We start from the raw sequence: 17,649 nt of genomic DNA on the forward strand, positions 1-17,649 counted from the left end.
TGGAAATGTTTTGTATAACCGCACATGTGGTTTTTAAATTGTGGATGGGGATAAGGGAGAGAACCTAGAACTCAAAAATCTTAAAAAAATTGTTTTGAATGTAACTGGGAAAATATTAAACAAACAAACAAAACAAAACAAAAACCAGAATGTCTGTCCATTGAGGAATGGTTGAACAATAGTTCTGGTATATGAATGCAATGGAATAATGTAATGGAATATTATTGTTGAATAAGAAATGATAAGCAGGCAGATTTCAGAAAAATCTGGAAAGATTTGTATGAACTAAAAAAGTTGAAATAAGCAGAACCAGGAGAACACTGTATATGATATTAGCATTGTATGATGATCAGCTATGAATAACTCCTCTTCTTAGCAACATAGTGATCCAAGACAAGTACAAAGGACTCATGATGGAAAATGCATATCCAGATAAAGAACTGATGGATTCAGAATGCAGATTGAAGAATACTTTTTTCCACTTTATTTTTTTGTATCTGGTTTCTTTTTTCCCATCTATAATTAATATAGAAATATGTTTTACACAATTGCACATATATAACATCAAATTGCATACCATTTTAGGAAGAGAAGAGAGGACTGAGGGAGGGAGAAAAATTTGGAGCTCAAAGTTTTGTAAAAAAATGTATACTAAAAATTGTCTTGATATACAATTGGGAAAAAATAAAATACTATTAAAATGACCTCAATATCTCTTTCTTTTTATTTATTTATTTTATTAAAATGATAGCTTTTTATTTTCAAAATATATGCAAAAATAGTTTTCAATATTCACCCTTGCACAACCTTGTGCCCCAAGTTTTTTCCCTCCCTTCCCTCCTTTTCCTAGACAACAAGTAATCCAATATATTCAACATCTCTTTCTGATTATCTCTTACTATTTTCCTACACAGTCTATGATGTAGTCAAAGTGGTTTACTCATTATTTCTGGAAGGAAGGCATATGTATTTATATAGCTCCTACTAAGTGCTGCCAGGCACTCTGCTAAACTCCTTTTTACAAATATTACCTCTTTGATTCCCATAATGACCTTCAAACTAGGACTTATTGTTATCCCCATTTTATAGTTGAAGAAATTGAGGCAAATAGAGATTAAATTTCTTGCTTAGTGTCACATAGCTAGAATGTATCTGAATCCCTATTTGAACTCAGCTTTATAAACATTATCTCATTCTGTGCTTTCCAGCCTCCATAAACCTTTATTTATGCTCTCTACTTTTCCTGTAATAGTTTATATTCAAATAGACCATTTTTCTAACATAGCAGCTTAGGATCTCTCCAACTTGAAAGCAAGGACTCCTAATGAATGGGTATTCAAGGTTCAAGTTACACTGTAGACACACACCTCTAAAACTATAGTTTCTAGGTTTCCACTGATGTGTTTACTTTTAATTCTCAGCCAAAAGACACGAAAAATTCAAAGTGCAAGCATTTAATGAAATGACATAGTAAGAAAAATATTAACCAATTTCCCCATATGCTAAGGTGTTACTCTCCCAGAGATACACATGGCATCAGTAGGATACAACTAGGTACTACTAGAGAAGAGGAATGGAAATCTGAAGTTAATGACACTAATTTTGTAGTCTGTTGATTGGGACTACTCCCCACTGGTCCCTAGATGGATCTGTTTCCAGCTAGTTTTATAGTCTCCATACACTAATCTCATTGTTTCTCCTAGATAGGATGCTACTCTGGGGTACAATAGGACCAGCAAAAACCTCTCCTGAGGGATTTAGCTACAACTGAAGTTTTTTCATCTCCCTCACAAGATATTCCTTGCCTCAGGAGCCAAGCCTATTAAGACAAAAATAATTTGTACAGCCAGACTTAGTAGTTTCTTACTTTCCCTCACTTCTTTTTCTTGTTTGAGACTTTGATCCCCTTGGGTTAGAGACCTCACCCTAGCTTCCAGTGATTGATATATTTCCCTGATTTTTATCTCTGATGTCTAAGCAATGATGATCACTAAATAGCTCTGGAGGCTCAGATTATTCCACTTAAGTCTCACTAGATTTTACATAGATCTAAATTTAGAGTTGGAAGGGACTTCAGAGACCATCAACTTCAGTGTCTTCAGTTTACAGATGAAGAAACTGAGGCCCCGGGAGGTTGGGACTTTTTCAAACCCATATAGGTAGCAAGTGTCAGAGACAGGATTTGAACCCATATTTTTTAACTCCATACAACAAGATCTTTTTGTCAAACTACACTACCATTATAGAGAAAAGGTTCAGAGGTAAGTCTAACCTAGGGAGCAAGGTGAATGTCTAGGTTAGTCAGTGTATCATCACCCTTCCTAGTTCTTTCATATACTGAAGCCAGGGGATCTAAGACTAAAAGTAACTTTGCCCCACAATTTTACATGAGTATAACACCTAGAGAGCTGGATAGAGAGCTGACCTAGAAGGCAGGGGGAAGAACTGAATTAAAGTCCCGCCTCTGAAAAATCCTGGCAATGTGACTGGACAAATATTTTAAGTTCTCTGTGCATTTTAAGTGATAATGAAGATAGGTATTAATCCACACTGATAGACAAATTCTTTTCTAGCCATTCCCTATACTGATGAAATCACACACTAATCAGAAAAGGGGAACAAACAGACAAACAAAAGACATATCATCACACTATATCTATTGTTTGACTCCACTGGTAAATACTACATAGTACCACAGGATTCCTTTGGGCCAATCCCACACATAAAAATGAAAAGATATCTTCATTATCGATAAGAGAAATGTGGGCCAGTGTTTCATCAAACTAACAGATATCCCCAACAAAAGAAGCATTTTCTTCACTAAATTACTATGAAAGACTCCAACAAGAGCTGTCATTGACTATCTCCACCAACAAACTTTAAAATTCATAGAAGAATTCAAAATCACATGGAAAGGAAATTTATTTAGGACCAGCAAAGGCATAAAAAAGATCACCTGTTGAGAAATCACCTATCTAAAGCATTATTTGTCATGATTCCCTGTAACCAAACTGTTTCCCTGCATGAATCCACAAATTTAAAACAGAGTCGGAGTGTGAAGAGTTGAGTTGTAGAGCCTGGGGTGCCAACATGCTGAGCAAAACTTTATTATCCTCCCACCCCTATCATAAATAGTGCTTATCCAAGAGGAATATTACTACCTTGTAATGGTAACTTCTTTGTACAGAGAAAATAAAACTTTAAAGCATCCAGTGTTCTGAATCACTTCCATTCATATTTGAAATTCAAAGTGGAAAATATAGAAATTATTTGTAATCATAACAATAAATTATGTTGCCCTTGAAAAAGCCCCATTCTTCAGACCAATGCCTAACAGAGAAGGCAAAAGTACTCTTCCTAGGTATTTTTCTGATCTATTGTAGGACTTGGAAAAATGATGCTTGTGAGTCTGTGGAAATAACCAATAGCAGCAGAATTCTATCTATTTTTAACTTTACTAACATAGAGATTTATATTTGGCACATATTTGTGGCTATTGTAGAGATTATTGCTTTGGATTTCACCTCTTCTATTCTTTTTTGGCTTCACTTTCTCTTATTTACCTGGGCAAATCTGTTGATCAGAAATAGCCCATCTTGTATCTATGATCCAAGAAGCTTACTGCTTGGTATTTCCATGCTTGATACTCATGGAATGGAATGGAACTCATAGAAATATAGAGTAAGAGAGGAAAGGGCTTTTTAGAGAACATGGAGTCCCAGCCCCTGATTTTAGAGATGGGGAAACAGTTTCTTCTAAGGCCTTACTAGCATTATTTAATGCTTTTATCTTTATCCCTCTTACCTTCCCTTTTAGGGAGCTCTCTCTCTGTCTCTGTCTCTCTGTCTCTCTTTCTCTTTCTCTCCCCTTCTCACTCTCCCTTTCTTTTGTGTATGTTTGTCTCTTTGTCTCGTGTCTTTCTGTCTCTCTGTTCCTCTCTCTCTGTCTGTGTCTGTCTGTCCTTCCTCCTCTTTCTCATTTTAAAATTAATATGCTTTGTCTGAATTTACATGTATATAATATATATCTATGATATATAAATATGTGTATGTATATACAAACATATACATATTCCTATTCCATTATTTTCATCTAAGATTCATATGGAGACATTTATGACCCATTGGCCTTTTAGATACTATGGTACTTTTCTGACTCATCTATTGATTGAGCTTAGTGGCACAGTGGATTGAGCACTGGCCTGGAGTCAGGAAGACCTGACTCCTCAATACTACAGACCCTTGGGCAAACCATTTAACACCTGTTTGCCTCAGTTTCCTTAACTATAAAATAGGAATAACAATAAAGCATGATTCCAGAGTTAAAAATGAGCAGGACAGTGGGCTGGGCTGGACAGCAGTTCAATCAGTCAGTCAGCACAATCTGTGCTAGGCTCTGTTACAAAGGTAGTCCTTGCCATCAAGGAACTCACTCTAAGGGGGAGACAATATGCAAACAACTATGTAATGCTGCTGAATATATTAAATGAAGTTAATGGAAGTTAATTATGGAAGTTAATCTCAGAGGAGTTAGTAGAGGTAAGAAGGATGGGGGAAGACACACTTGCAAAGGCCTTTCTGAAAAGGCAAAGTACCTTTAATGGCCCAGAGTTTCCCTCCTGAAACAATGACCAAGCTTTTTAATACCAATATTCTTTTCTGTTTTTTTTTTTATTTTATTTAAAGTAAGTTTGTCACAATTGACATTCTTTAACTCCTCTTACTAATCTTTGGCCAAAGATTTCATGTTTTGACTATCAACAACCAAAGTAAAGTTTATAGATTCTTGACATCCCCTGCTAGTTTCTTTCCCCTATATCCCTCATTCTTTCATCTTCACCATAGAAATATTAGGAGGCCACACAGGACTATTTTTGTATTTTTGTTTCATGGATTGCCATGGCCAAAGAATTCATAGGATCATAGATATAGAACTGGAAGAGATCTCAGGAACTATGACTGCAAATGTCTCATTTTATACACAAGGAAACTTAGACCAGACAAGTTTAGTTGATTTTATCCAAGATTACATAGATATGAAGGATCAGAGGAGGGATTTGAACCAAGCCTGTCTACTCCAGGGCAGTGTTTTTTCTGTTGTATTTTGTTGCCTCATCATCAGGAGACCTAGAGGTGATGTGTCTCCATATTTAGCCAGGCTAGTACTTGGAAACTAGGGTCCATTTATTGCTATAACCATACCCCAAAGTTCTCTAGCACAGTAGAAATTCCTCAAGTTTATATTCTTTTGAGAACTCAGAATCATAGCCATGACATCATAAAGCATCACAGTAGAATGCACAGGATGTATTTCTATTTTTTTTCCTATTAAAAATATTAACTAGTATTTATTGTTTCTCTTTCCCACCATTCTCCCTCCTTCTTCCTGGGGAAAAAGCAAATGAAAACCTTTGCAGCAAATATAAATAGTTAAGAAAACAAATCACTGCATTGTCTGCAATCAAAAATATATGTACCATGACTCCATATTTCTTATATTTCATCATTGGTCTTCTTGAACCATGTATGATTTGTCATTATGCTGATAAAAGTTCTAAAGTTTTTCAAAGATTTTTGCAATGTTGTTGTTATATAAATTGTTCTCCTAATTATACCAACTTTACTTTGCTTCGGTTAGTGCAATTCTTCCCAGTTTTTTTTGAAACTCATCCCAGATTAGGCAATTGTGGGAAGATGGTAGAATAAGGCAAGAAACTACCTGCTTCTCCTAAACTTATTTTCCTCGCTCAAAATAACTTAAAACAAACAATGCCTCATAGAAAATTTTAGAGCAGGAGAAATAATTAAAGGTCAGGATAAAGCAGTTGACCAGTTTAAAACAACTTGGGAGGATTAGGAAAAAAAAATCTAATCTCTGTGGGTGGTAGTTTAGTCTGATTGAAGTGCCTCTAGACAGAAATGAGCTAGTCAACAGACTTCAAGCTCTGAGGCAGCTGTGTCAGCAACCTTAGGGATAGTGTGGGACTCAGGAGGTCACAGAAAGGTGATGGCCCTGCTAGTTGTGGTCACTCGCAGGAGATCAGAATCCTTGGTTTGGCTTCCAGGGCAATGGGATGATACTTTTAAGTTTCTTGAGGGACTATAGGAAGCAAGACATTCTGCAGTTGCAGCAGAGCTAGAGGCCTTGATCAAAGCTCAGAAGTAGAGAGGAGTACGTGTGTTTATTTATAGACCAAGGTGTAAGATAGAGGAGCAGTGACTACTACACTTGACTTTGGATTCTATAGAATATTGGCAGAACATAGAGATCAAAGGTCCCAAGATAGAGCTCAGAAAACAATAACATGAAAAAGCTGAATCCTGAGATATCTCCCATACCTTGGGAGTACAGCTCAACTCTAACATAAAGTTAATAGCCAAGAAATAAGCCATTAAAACATTAAGTAGGTAGGTACATAAGTAGCAGCATTCCTTTCTATTCCCATTCACTGGGACTGGAAGTATTTTTTTTTTTACTTCAGTTGATGTAAAAAACCAAACAACCCCCCGAACAAAATAAAATGATACATAATGATACAAAATAAAATGAACATGATAAAGTTAAAATAGGTTTGAGTAAATTAAAATTGAAAATAAGGGAATACAGTATGTTAAAAGTTACCATGGATAATGAAATAATATCATCACTAAATATTTATGTCTCATATGCTACAGCATTCAGATTTTTAAAGGAAAAGCTAAATGAATTACAAACGGAAATTGCGAAGTTATAATATTGAATGATCCAACCTCTCCTTTTCAGAACTAGATAAGTATAACAAAAAAGGAAAGAAGTCAAAGAGCTTCACAGAGTCTTAGATAAGCTAAATATAAAATAGGCAACTGAAGATAATTGAATGGAAATAGAAAGGAACGCTGCTACTTATATACCTGCTTATTTATCCACCTACCTACTTTTTCTCAGTGGTACATAGCACCTTTACAAAAATTGACCATTATTAGGTTATAAAAACATTATACTTATATGCAGAAAAACAGAAATGGTAAATGTATCCTTTTCATAAATAATGCAATAAAAATTAAATTTAAAAAGTGACCATGGAGGCACAGATTAAAATTAATTAGAGAATAAATAACCCAATCTTAAAGAATGAGTGGATTAAAGAACAAGTCATAGAAACAATAAGTAGTTTTTATTAAAGAGAATGATAATAATGAGCCCATATAGCAAAACTTATGGGATGCAGAAAAAGCAATAATCAGAGAAAAATTATATTTCTAAATGTTTACACCAACAAAATAGGGAAAGAGCAGATCGATGAATTGGTTATATAACTGAAATAAAGTAGAAAAAGAAAAAATTAAAAATCCCCAATTAAACATGAAATTGGAAAGCCTGAAAATTAAAAGTGAGATTAATAAAATTAAATGTAAGAAAATCATTGAATTAATAAATAAAATTAGGAGTTGGTTTTATTAAAAAAAACCTAATAAAATAGATAAGCCTTTTGATTGAAAAAAAGAGAAGAAAACCAAATCACTAGTATCAAAAATGAAATGAATGAATACACTACCAATGAAGATAAAATTAAAACAATTATTAGGAGTTATTTTACCCAATTATATACCAATAAATTTAACAATTTAAATGAAGTAGAAGAATATTATAAAAATATAAACTGCCCAGATTAACAGAAGAAGTAGAATATCTAAATAAACCTATTTCAGAAAAATAAATTGAACAGGTCATAAATGAAGCTCCTAAGGGAAAAAAGAGAATCAACACTAGATGGATTTCCAAGTGAATTCTACCAATCATTTAAAGGTCAACTAATCCAAATATTAAATAAATAATTTGGAATAATAAGCAAAGAAGGAGTTCTACCAAACTCTGTCTATGAAACAGATATGGTGCTTATATCTAAATTAGAAATAGTAAAAACTCAGAGAGAAAATTATAGACCAATTTTACTAATCAGCATTGAGGCAAAAATCCTAAATAAAATACTAGGAGACTACATCAATATATTACAGCAATTATACCTTTTGACCAGGTATGATTTATATCATTATATGCAGAGCTGCTTCAATATAAAGAAAATTTATATTGAATATTAAATACATCAATAAGAAGTAAAAAAGAAAATTATTGCTTCAATAGATACAGAAAAAAGCTTTCAAAAATACTATAATCATTTCTATTAAAAACACTTGAAAGCATAGGTATAAATAGATTTTTCCTTAAAATGATAAGAAAATCTATCTAAAATCACCAGCAAGCATTATCTGTAATAAGGATAAGCTAGAAGCCTTCCCAATAAGATCAAGAAAGAAACAAGGATGCCCATTATCGTCAATATTACTCAGCATTATACTAGAAATAATAACAATAACAATCAAAAGAAATGGAAAGAATCAGAATGGGCAATGAGGTAATAAGCCTATTTTTTTTTTCAGATAATGTGATGGAAAACTTGGAAAAGTCTAGAGATTCAACTAAAAAGCTAGCTGAAACAATAGTTTTAGCTAAGTAGAAAGATATGATAAACCCACATAAATCATCAGCACTTCTATATATCACCATTTTGGATAATTTTGATTACATAAATTTAAAAGATTTTTTTTAATGAAACCAAGATAGCCAAGGAAAGCAGAAAACTAGGAAAAATTTTTATAGATGGTTTCTTGGATAAAGGCTTCATATTTTAAATATGTAGATAACTTTGTCAAGTTTACCAGACTATGAGTCATTCCTCAAATAATAAGTGGTCAAAGAGTATGAATAAAAGTTTGTGGAGGAAAAACTTAAAGCTGTGTATAGTCATATGGAAAAATTCTCTTAATCAATAATGATTAGAGAAGTACAAATTAAAACAACTTTGTGATACCATCTGACACCTATAAGTTGGCTAAAATGATAGAAGGGAACAATGATAATATTGGAAGGGATGTAGAAAAATTGCGATATTGATACCCTGTTGGTGGAACTGTGAACTGATCCAACCATTTTGGAGAACAACCTGAAATTATGTCAAAGGAGTTATAAAATGTGTACACCTTTTGTCCCAGCAATACCATTACCAGATCTGTTTCTCAAGGTGACCTGGGAAAAAGGAAAATAACCTATCTGTTTTAAATTATTTATAACAGTTCTCTTTGTGATGACAAAGAACTAAAAATTGAGGGAATGCTCATCAATTGGGGAATGACTGAATAAGTTGTTATATATGATTGTGTTGGAAAACTACTGTGCTATTAGAAAGAATGAGCAGGTTGATTTTAGTCAAACATGGAATGACTTGTCTGAAATAATGAAGAGTGAAATGAGTAGAATCAAGAGAATATTGCACATGGTAAGACAATATTGTTAAAAAATGTGAATGCATAAGCTATTGAGTTATATAAACAAGATGCTAGCTACCTCCAGAAAAAGAACTAATATATAGAATTAGGCTTTGTATAGTTCCACACACACATATGTTTGATATTGGAAGGGAGTGAGGGAAACAGTTTAGAACTTAAATGTAACAAAATCCCAAAATATTTAACAATACTTTGGGAAGGTTATAAAGTTGCAACAAACCCTAAATTCACAAATACTGAACCATTGCTCATAGGAGAAATACAAAATTAGGTTTGTGTAAGTCTCTGGTCACAACATCTACTTTAGCACTTTTTGGAGCATTCTCTCATGTAAGTTGGAGAATTTCCTCTTTCTTTTTCTGATGTATTGTACTGTTGATTCGTTAACATTGAATTCATGGCCAACAGCACTATAACACCATACCTAAATAAAACTTATTTAACACATGTACTTTCTCCATAAGGCACATCACAGCTTTTGTGTGTGAAGGCTTACTAGACAGAACTTCTACCTTGTGCTTTGGGGTCATTTTAAACAGTGGAATCACCAACAAAAAGGCACAAAAAAGCAAGAAATGTTTCTTTAAACAGACCACAAAAAGGACACTTGTTTACAACATAAGAGCCAAAACAAGAAGCAGGGCAATGCTTGTGTGAACTCAACTGGGAATGGACAGATTTGGCAAATCAAATTTTTTGCTTCCCTGTGCATGTTCATGAATGACTACGAGTGCTGCAAGTATTAATTTTGGGTCTCAAATAAATTTTTAGCAAGAATGTGAATTCATAAACAATGATGATTGATTATATACATATTTATGTATGCCTTTTCTCTTTCTTTGAGCTCTTTGGAGACATAACTATCTTTTTAAAATGAACATTATAGAGAGTACTAATACTGAGTTGGATAGAACATTGATATGTTAGCATGGTGTTACTAATAGCTCAGAACAATTTTCTGAAGACAGGCAGAGATAGAACAAAGAGACAGAGATAGACCAAAATTTAAAAAGCCCAAGGAAATCAAATCCTTCTTCATTCTAAGTTTCTAACTTCCATACACTGATCATTTGTTTTGGGAATGGCCCAGAACAACTGGGAATGACTTAATACCTGGCCACCAGAAGCTGTTTCCCCTCCTACAGATATGTCATCTCAAGCAAATCGAAATTATATGATTACAAGCTAATCCTGGATTGAGAGGACCTTACTTTTATTACTTTTGGCCCTTGTCTAGTTATATAATGTTCCCCCTTTCACCTCTGAGACATCTCATCTATTCAGGTCGAGCTGAAATTGTCACTGGTAAAATTATAATATCACTGCCTATACTTTTGATAGCTTTTGTCAAAAACAAGGAGGTGATAGCTTCTTATTTCCAACTGATTCATTGGGGGAGAAAAATACAGGCTGCTACAATAAAACTTTCTATCCACACACCATTTGCTTGACAGGATTTCCTTAGTTTCAGTGGCATAACTTATCCTTTCTGCTCCTCAATCACTTTATAATAAAAACTGAAATTGCAAAAATGTTCATTGTCATTACCAGTGATGGAGCAGTAACTACAGCCTTTCAGGAAAGAAAGGCACAGAGGCAGAGACAGAATAGGGAGATATTAAGCAAGGAAAATGCTAAGCCACAGAGAATTGCTTCTCATTCTAGAGAGACCTGACGGGAATTTAGACAGCTCTCCAGAAGATTGGAGGGACTAGTGTGGTAGAAAGGGCAAATTTCTCAGACCAATATTGCAGGTATCTAATGGGTCTGGTTAAGTATGTACTGTTTGGGGACTTGTGTAATACAAGTAATCAATGTTAAGTCTAGGTTGGATCAAATTCCTGGTTTTTTGGATCAAGTAATGTGCTACTGAACTTGAGATCCTAAATGCTGTGCTCAGTCCTATATTGAGGGGGCAAGGCATGGATAATGTTAATGAAAGTTGAAGTTTACAAGTCTGTTCTCAGTACCTTCTGCCACCTTTTAAGGATTTTAAGTATTCCTACAATGATTACTGCTACCCTTCATTTTCCTCATTTCTGGATACTCAGTATTTTCAGGTGGACCTTAGTTTTTCAGAGCAAATCTTACTCAGACCTATCCTCTGTTAGAAGTATGACATGCTGAAAAATGATTCTTCCTTCTTCTTCAATTAGTATTCTCAATATTTCAGTGTCATTATTTCACCTAGACATCATAAACCAAATCATATGCAGGTATTAGAAAATGAGAAGAATCCAATGTGTTACCCTTTTGAAGAAATACCAATTTTTATTTAGTACAGGGTAGTGGATGGAGCCTTCATGCCTGGAAGGTTTGCTTTCAAGTGTCGGTGTGGCATTGGGTGAATTATATAACCTCTCAATGTCCCCAGGAAACTCTCTGACTATATATATTACAGAGTGGGTGTTCACTTGCATTGGCAGAGAGAATTTCCTCACTAGAAATGATCTCTTCCAATGATATTTCAGATCTGACTCCCCCTCCCCGCCTCCTGTTACAGTTTATTTCTTCTCATAGTAAAGTATACATATTTTAAAAGAAGGTGCTAGGTGGTGGTATTTGATTTAAAGGAATGAATTGTTAATGGTGGACTTCATTGTGATAGATTAGAGGAGAGATCTGAGAATCTTGGAGTCAGAAGAAACCCCATAATATAAATTCCTTGTGAATAGAAGTTATTTCATTCAGTGTAGATGAGTCCTTAGTACCAAACACAGTACATGGTATACAATAAGTGCTTAATAAATACTGTTGATTTATTGATTCCTAGTGATAATATACCTGGAGATCTTTTTGTACCATATATATGTAATATATATATACATGTATATATACATATATACATGTATATATATATATATATATATATGCTTGTATATACACATTATGTATATTTGGGACAAGAATTATGATTAATTTTTATAGGATACCTTCACTGTATCACTACCTCTAAGATGGAATCATTGGAACATTAAATAACTTACTGAGAGACAAATAGCTAGTACATGTAAGAGGTAAGTCTTGAACTTGGGTCTTCTTGACTCTAAGGTTGATTATCTATTATGCAACACTACTTTTTTTTTTTTTTTTTTTTTTTTTTTTTACCATGTAGACATAATTTATCTTAATTAGCCATATTGTCTATAGATTCCTAAACACAGTGCTTTATGCATGTGGTGGAACTCAGGTTTACCTCTTGTATTCCTTTGGTTAAAGCATAAATAGGGGGAAATGACATGGGAAATTGAAAAGGAAAATGGGATGCTTGTTCTGAAATCTTGTGAGGCTCTTAGAAAGGATGTACTTTTCTTGAGAGCACATATAAAGTGTGAGTAAACTCTTTGTTGTTTACAGCAGCTTCCTGTCTTTGGAGATGGTTCTGAGCAGTCTCCTAATGAACAGAAGGACATGGCTACTGGGTTTTAGTTGGCTAGTGAACTTGAACAGTGACATTCCTCTAGGAGTTGTCAAATTCTTCTCAGTTACAGGGTTGGGGGGCACTCAGTTGCCATCTCAGACAATATACTTTAGTAAAAGGACTCTTAGCTTCTTTTATGCCATAGACCATGTAGGCCCCTTTTAAAAAGTAAATTAAATACTTATGATTGCAGGGAAAGTTGTCAATATATTAAGAAACTAGGTTAAGAACACCTGCTCTAGTGAGAAGAACATTAGCCAGGAAATCAGGAGAACTGAATTTTAGTCAAATCATTAACTAACATAGTATTGAACAAGGCTTTTACTTAATTGTCTCAGTTTCTCCACTTGTAAAATTTAAGATATTAAAGCCTTATATTACCTCTCTTGTAAGATCACTGCCAAAATAAAATGAGAAAATAATAGGTACAAAAGTTCTGAAAAATAAATACATGCATTTTTATGACCTAAATCTCTCACAAAGTTTGTGAACTTTGACATTGTGAAAGCAAAAGCTGGTTTTGGGTCAGCTGTCTTCTTGGCTTTGGGTTTGACTTGCTCTGAAGCCTTTAACATGTTCCTGGGCCTGTGGCATGTATTGAACGGGGTCTACATTCCATCCATGGCTTAAATGAACTAGATTTAGGAAGGGCCAGTGTTGCAGATCCACTTATTTGGCTAGATCAGGAGTTCTTAACTTGGAGTCTACAAATCACTGGAGTCAATTCCAGGAAGACCAATGAACTTGGATAGGAAAAAACCAATTATATCTTTGTTTTCACTAATCTTTGTCTCCCTTTGTACTACTGTGCCTTTTATTTTGTGTATTTAAAAACATTATTTTGGGCAGGGGTCTATACTATAGGTTTGACTGGACTGCCCAAAGGCAGTTTAAGAAGTCATATCTAAATCATTGCATTATGCAGAATGTTGATTAGAAGACTCCACTATCCCTTGGGAAGATAGCTTATCCCCAGCCTTACTTTCTAGACTAGAACATTTGGGGAATGAGCTTTAGGGATTATTTGGATACAGTACTCCTGCTTATTAGTCACTTGACTTCTGGCATACTCAATAGGGTCTTTGATTGATGCTGCTTATCTCATGTATGCTGATAAATGTGAAAAAAATGTGGTGAAACTCTTTTCCTTATCAGCTTTCTTTTTTCCTCTTTAAAACTGACAAAAGGTATTTGCAAGGAAGATGGTTAATTAGTAATTGAGAACAGAGGACCAGTTTTATCATAGTCTGTGTCAAGCCTATCCACTGGCATCTGACTAGGTCTTAGGGTACTGACAGTGCCAATTTTTATCCATTATTTTTCCTATTACAGCTTATTCTTTTTCACATTAGGGTCAGACAGAGGTTGGCTTTAGTCTTGTTCACGAAGATGAATAGCAGTGAATTCTGATAAGTCTGGGATAGTCATAATTTCATTATTGAAATGTATTAATAATACCCACTTGTGGGCTTTGGAGCCCTGGAAGAATCTGAGAATGGAGGTGGAGAGAGGGGAAGACCTGCAATTTAATCAGTGTGGGAAGTTTATAGTGTGGAAACTCCCTCTCTACTAACACAAAACATGGAACAGTCAGTGGGGAAGCTCCCCCTACCAATGCAGATCTTGCTAGTGTGCAACTCAATAGCATCATAGAAACTTAGCCGTCTGGAGGCACTGACAGGCTAAGTGAATTTCCTATGGTCACACGTCGAATCTGTGTAAGGGTAGGACTTGAACCCCACCTCTTTCTGCCAAGATTAATTCCCTTTCCTCTATGCCATGCTTCTTCTCCTTAGACTTTCCCTTTATGTAAAGCAAACGACATTTGAGCTTAGAGGAACAGCAGGCATTGCTTTTCATTTGGGTAAATTCTTAATTTTTCTTTGCTATGTGCTGTTTTTCTTCCCAATGGAAAATTTCAGGGGATGGCACTAAAAGGCAAGCTTACTATTTATTGTCAGTGCCTAGCACATTTTTTTCCCCCAAGACATCCAGATTCTCTGCAGGTGTCATTTTCTACCTGATCCTGAGTTCAACCCTTTGGGAAATAGCATTAATTTTCTCTCCATGAAAGGGTTTTTTTAAGCAAATTATTGCTTCAGTGTGCCAAATATCTACCTGAATGATGTAGCATTGAAAAGTACTTCATTTCCTTCCCAGAAAACTTCACTTACAGAAGACTCTGGTTCAACAATTATTTCCTTGGCTTTATAAATAGCTCCCCTGCAAACTTCTTCAGACAATAAACTGGCCAGTATCATCTTTGGTTACTCTTTTCTAATTTCTGGAGGAAGACTTCTTATAACATTGTCTTATTGTGTCTTCTAGGTCTATTTATGGAGTTATATAGCTCATCCATGGATTAAGATTTTATTTTATTTTTAAAAGATCAGTTCACAGTTCTTTACACCAGTTCCCAGTGTAATTATGACAGCACTCTTAGCGTTATTAATCCTTGTACTGAATTGTGCATGGGTCTATTCCTAATCTTTTGGTTCAGGGTGAGTCTCCATGTTCCCCGAAGATTCCTTTAATTCAAATAGTTTTAGCAAACTTCTGTTGAATACAAAACACTATGCTAGGTGCTAGGTGGTACAGTAGATATAGTGTTGAACTTTGAGTCAGGAAGGCCTGAGTTTAAATCTGTGAGATTCTGGACAAGTTTCTTGCCTCAATTTTCTCATCTGTAAAATGAGGATAACAATAGCATTTACTAGTGTTGTGAGGATCAAATGTCATGACATTTGTAAAATGCCTGGCATGATGTTTGTCACATAGTATGTGATATATAAATGTTATCTATGGCTAGCTATTATGCTAGATGCAAGAGATATGAAGATAAAAACAAAACTATTCCTGCCCTATCTTTTACTGATGGGGTATACGGTATATAATGTGCACACATAAATTCACACTATGTAATTTGAGGAAAAGAGAGATTAACTACTGGAGACATCAGGGAATCTTTTTGAAGGTGGTGGCACTGGAACTGAGCCTTGACAAAAAGATGAGTATTGAGAGAATATGACTTGAAGAATGTATGTTCCAGACATGGAAGATGACCTGTTTAAATACACGGAGGCAGGAGATAGGCTGATGAGTGTAGGAGTTTAATGAATGAAGTCATAGAAGTAATTTGAGAGGAATATGAAAAAGGAAAATGGCAGAAGCTTTTCAGTATTTGGCTGAAGAACTTGTATTTTATTTAGAAACAACTAGAAGCCACACAAACCTTTTGGGCATGAAAGTGACAGAGTCAGAACTATCTTAGGGAGATTATTTTGACAGTTGGTAGAAGTGAAACGAGAAGCAAAATGAGCAATTAGAAAGCTATCACCAGAGTCCAGAAGAGAAGTGATGAGGGTCTGAATTAGTTTTATCCCTGAGTAGAGATAAGGATAATTCAATAGCAGTAGTGTATCAAAGTTAGATATTGAAGGGATTTACATGCTACAGTGAGAAAGAGCACTGGATCTTGAATCAGAGGGCCTGGGTTCTAGCTTCACTTTTGACATTTTATGTAACTCTGGGTAATTTACTTTACTTTAATCGTCCCAATTTTTCTCAGCTGTAAATTGAGGGGATTAGCTGCTAAGGCTCTTTCCTTTTCTGAGTCTATGATCCAATGAACAACAAATTTTTCTTTGTGTATCCCTCATAGTGCAGTGATATATGTAAGAACAGCACTCTCATCCCATACTACTAGGGTAAATATTCAATTAAGATGTAATAATATTCCTGAGATGAATAGGCTACCTTGTCTTCTAGTACCACAGTTTTTTGGGGATTGGATACATTTATCAGTAAGTAGAGGCCAACTAAATGGTAAAATAGTTGGAGTACCAGACTTGGAGTCAAAGAACACTCAACTTAAATTTGGCCTCAGACACTAACTGTGTAATGCTGGGCAAGTCACTTAACCCTGTTAACTTCTTTCCTCATCTATAAAATGATTTGGAGAAAGAAATGGCAAACCTCTATGGTATCTGTCAAGAAAACTCCAAATGAATACAAAAAGTTAGACTAACTGAAAAATTCCTGAAAATAAAGGAGAATGTTATCATGGGCCTTGTGGTTTCATTTACTTAAAAAAAAATCTCTCCTGGCTGCAGGATCAGAACTTACCAGTAATGGTGGTGAAATGGGATGGAGATGTCATGGTGACAAATGGTGGCGTGAGATACTTGGCCTTCACTCCTTCCTTTACAAGGCGATCCATGTTAGGTGTGTCAACATCCTGATCATAGTTCCAGCGAAACCCGTCGAAAGAAATCACAAGCAACTTATTAAAGGTTCTCTCTGGGAGAGAATCCTGTCCTGGGACAGGATGGCAGGCAGCATGGCTCAGCAGTATAAGCAGAAGAGGAAGACTTCTGGGTACCTCCATGTCTTGAGAGCTTAGACACAGTGACAATGTTAGACCTAGTATAGTACTTCTATCTCCCCCTTTTTTATCAGAGGTTGAACAAAGTCCAAGTTGATAATGCTAGTTCAATTTAATAAACATTAATTTCCTATTTTGTGTAGGGCACTAGACTAGGAATTGATGATATAAGAAAAAAAATGAAATAATCTCTGACCTTAATGCACTTGTATTTTCCTGAGGTATCCAACAAAAACATGGATAAATAAATGTAAAGATGTATCCTGGATACTAACTTGATAACCAGTTCTGCTAAAAGGAAATAATCTCAGATACTGCCTAGCCCATGGGCTTTCTCTTTGGCAGAAAGTAGTGCCAAGTTAGAATTATTTCTCTTTGGAAGAACTACAAAGAAATTTGAAGAGGGTGAAGGCCCACTTGAAGACTCAGGAAAGACTTCCTAGAGAAGGTGGAAGCTATTTAGAGCATTGAAAGAAATCTGGAATGCTAAGTCGTAGAGTTGAGGTTCGGGGTATCCCAGG

General features: G+C 35.0%; 1 protein-coding gene across 1 annotated transcript in view; it reads right to left on the reverse strand.

The window, feature by feature from the left end:
- LOC141550285 (ectonucleotide pyrophosphatase/phosphodiesterase family member 7-like) overlaps nt 1-17,131 on the reverse strand; it is a 50,927-nt gene extending 33,796 nt beyond the window's left edge. The window contains 1 exon segment of the mRNA XM_074280752.1: nt 16,870-17,131. Within this exon segment, the coding sequence (XP_074136853.1) occupies nt 16,870-17,131 (262 nt within the window).
- Nucleotides 17,132-17,649: the final 518 nt, after the last annotated feature.

The sequence above is a fragment of the Sminthopsis crassicaudata genome, chromosome 1 (genome assembly GCF_048593235.1).
Source record: "Sminthopsis crassicaudata isolate SCR6 chromosome 1, ASM4859323v1, whole genome shotgun sequence".
NCBI lineage: Eukaryota > Metazoa > Chordata > Mammalia > Dasyuromorphia > Dasyuridae > Sminthopsis > Sminthopsis crassicaudata.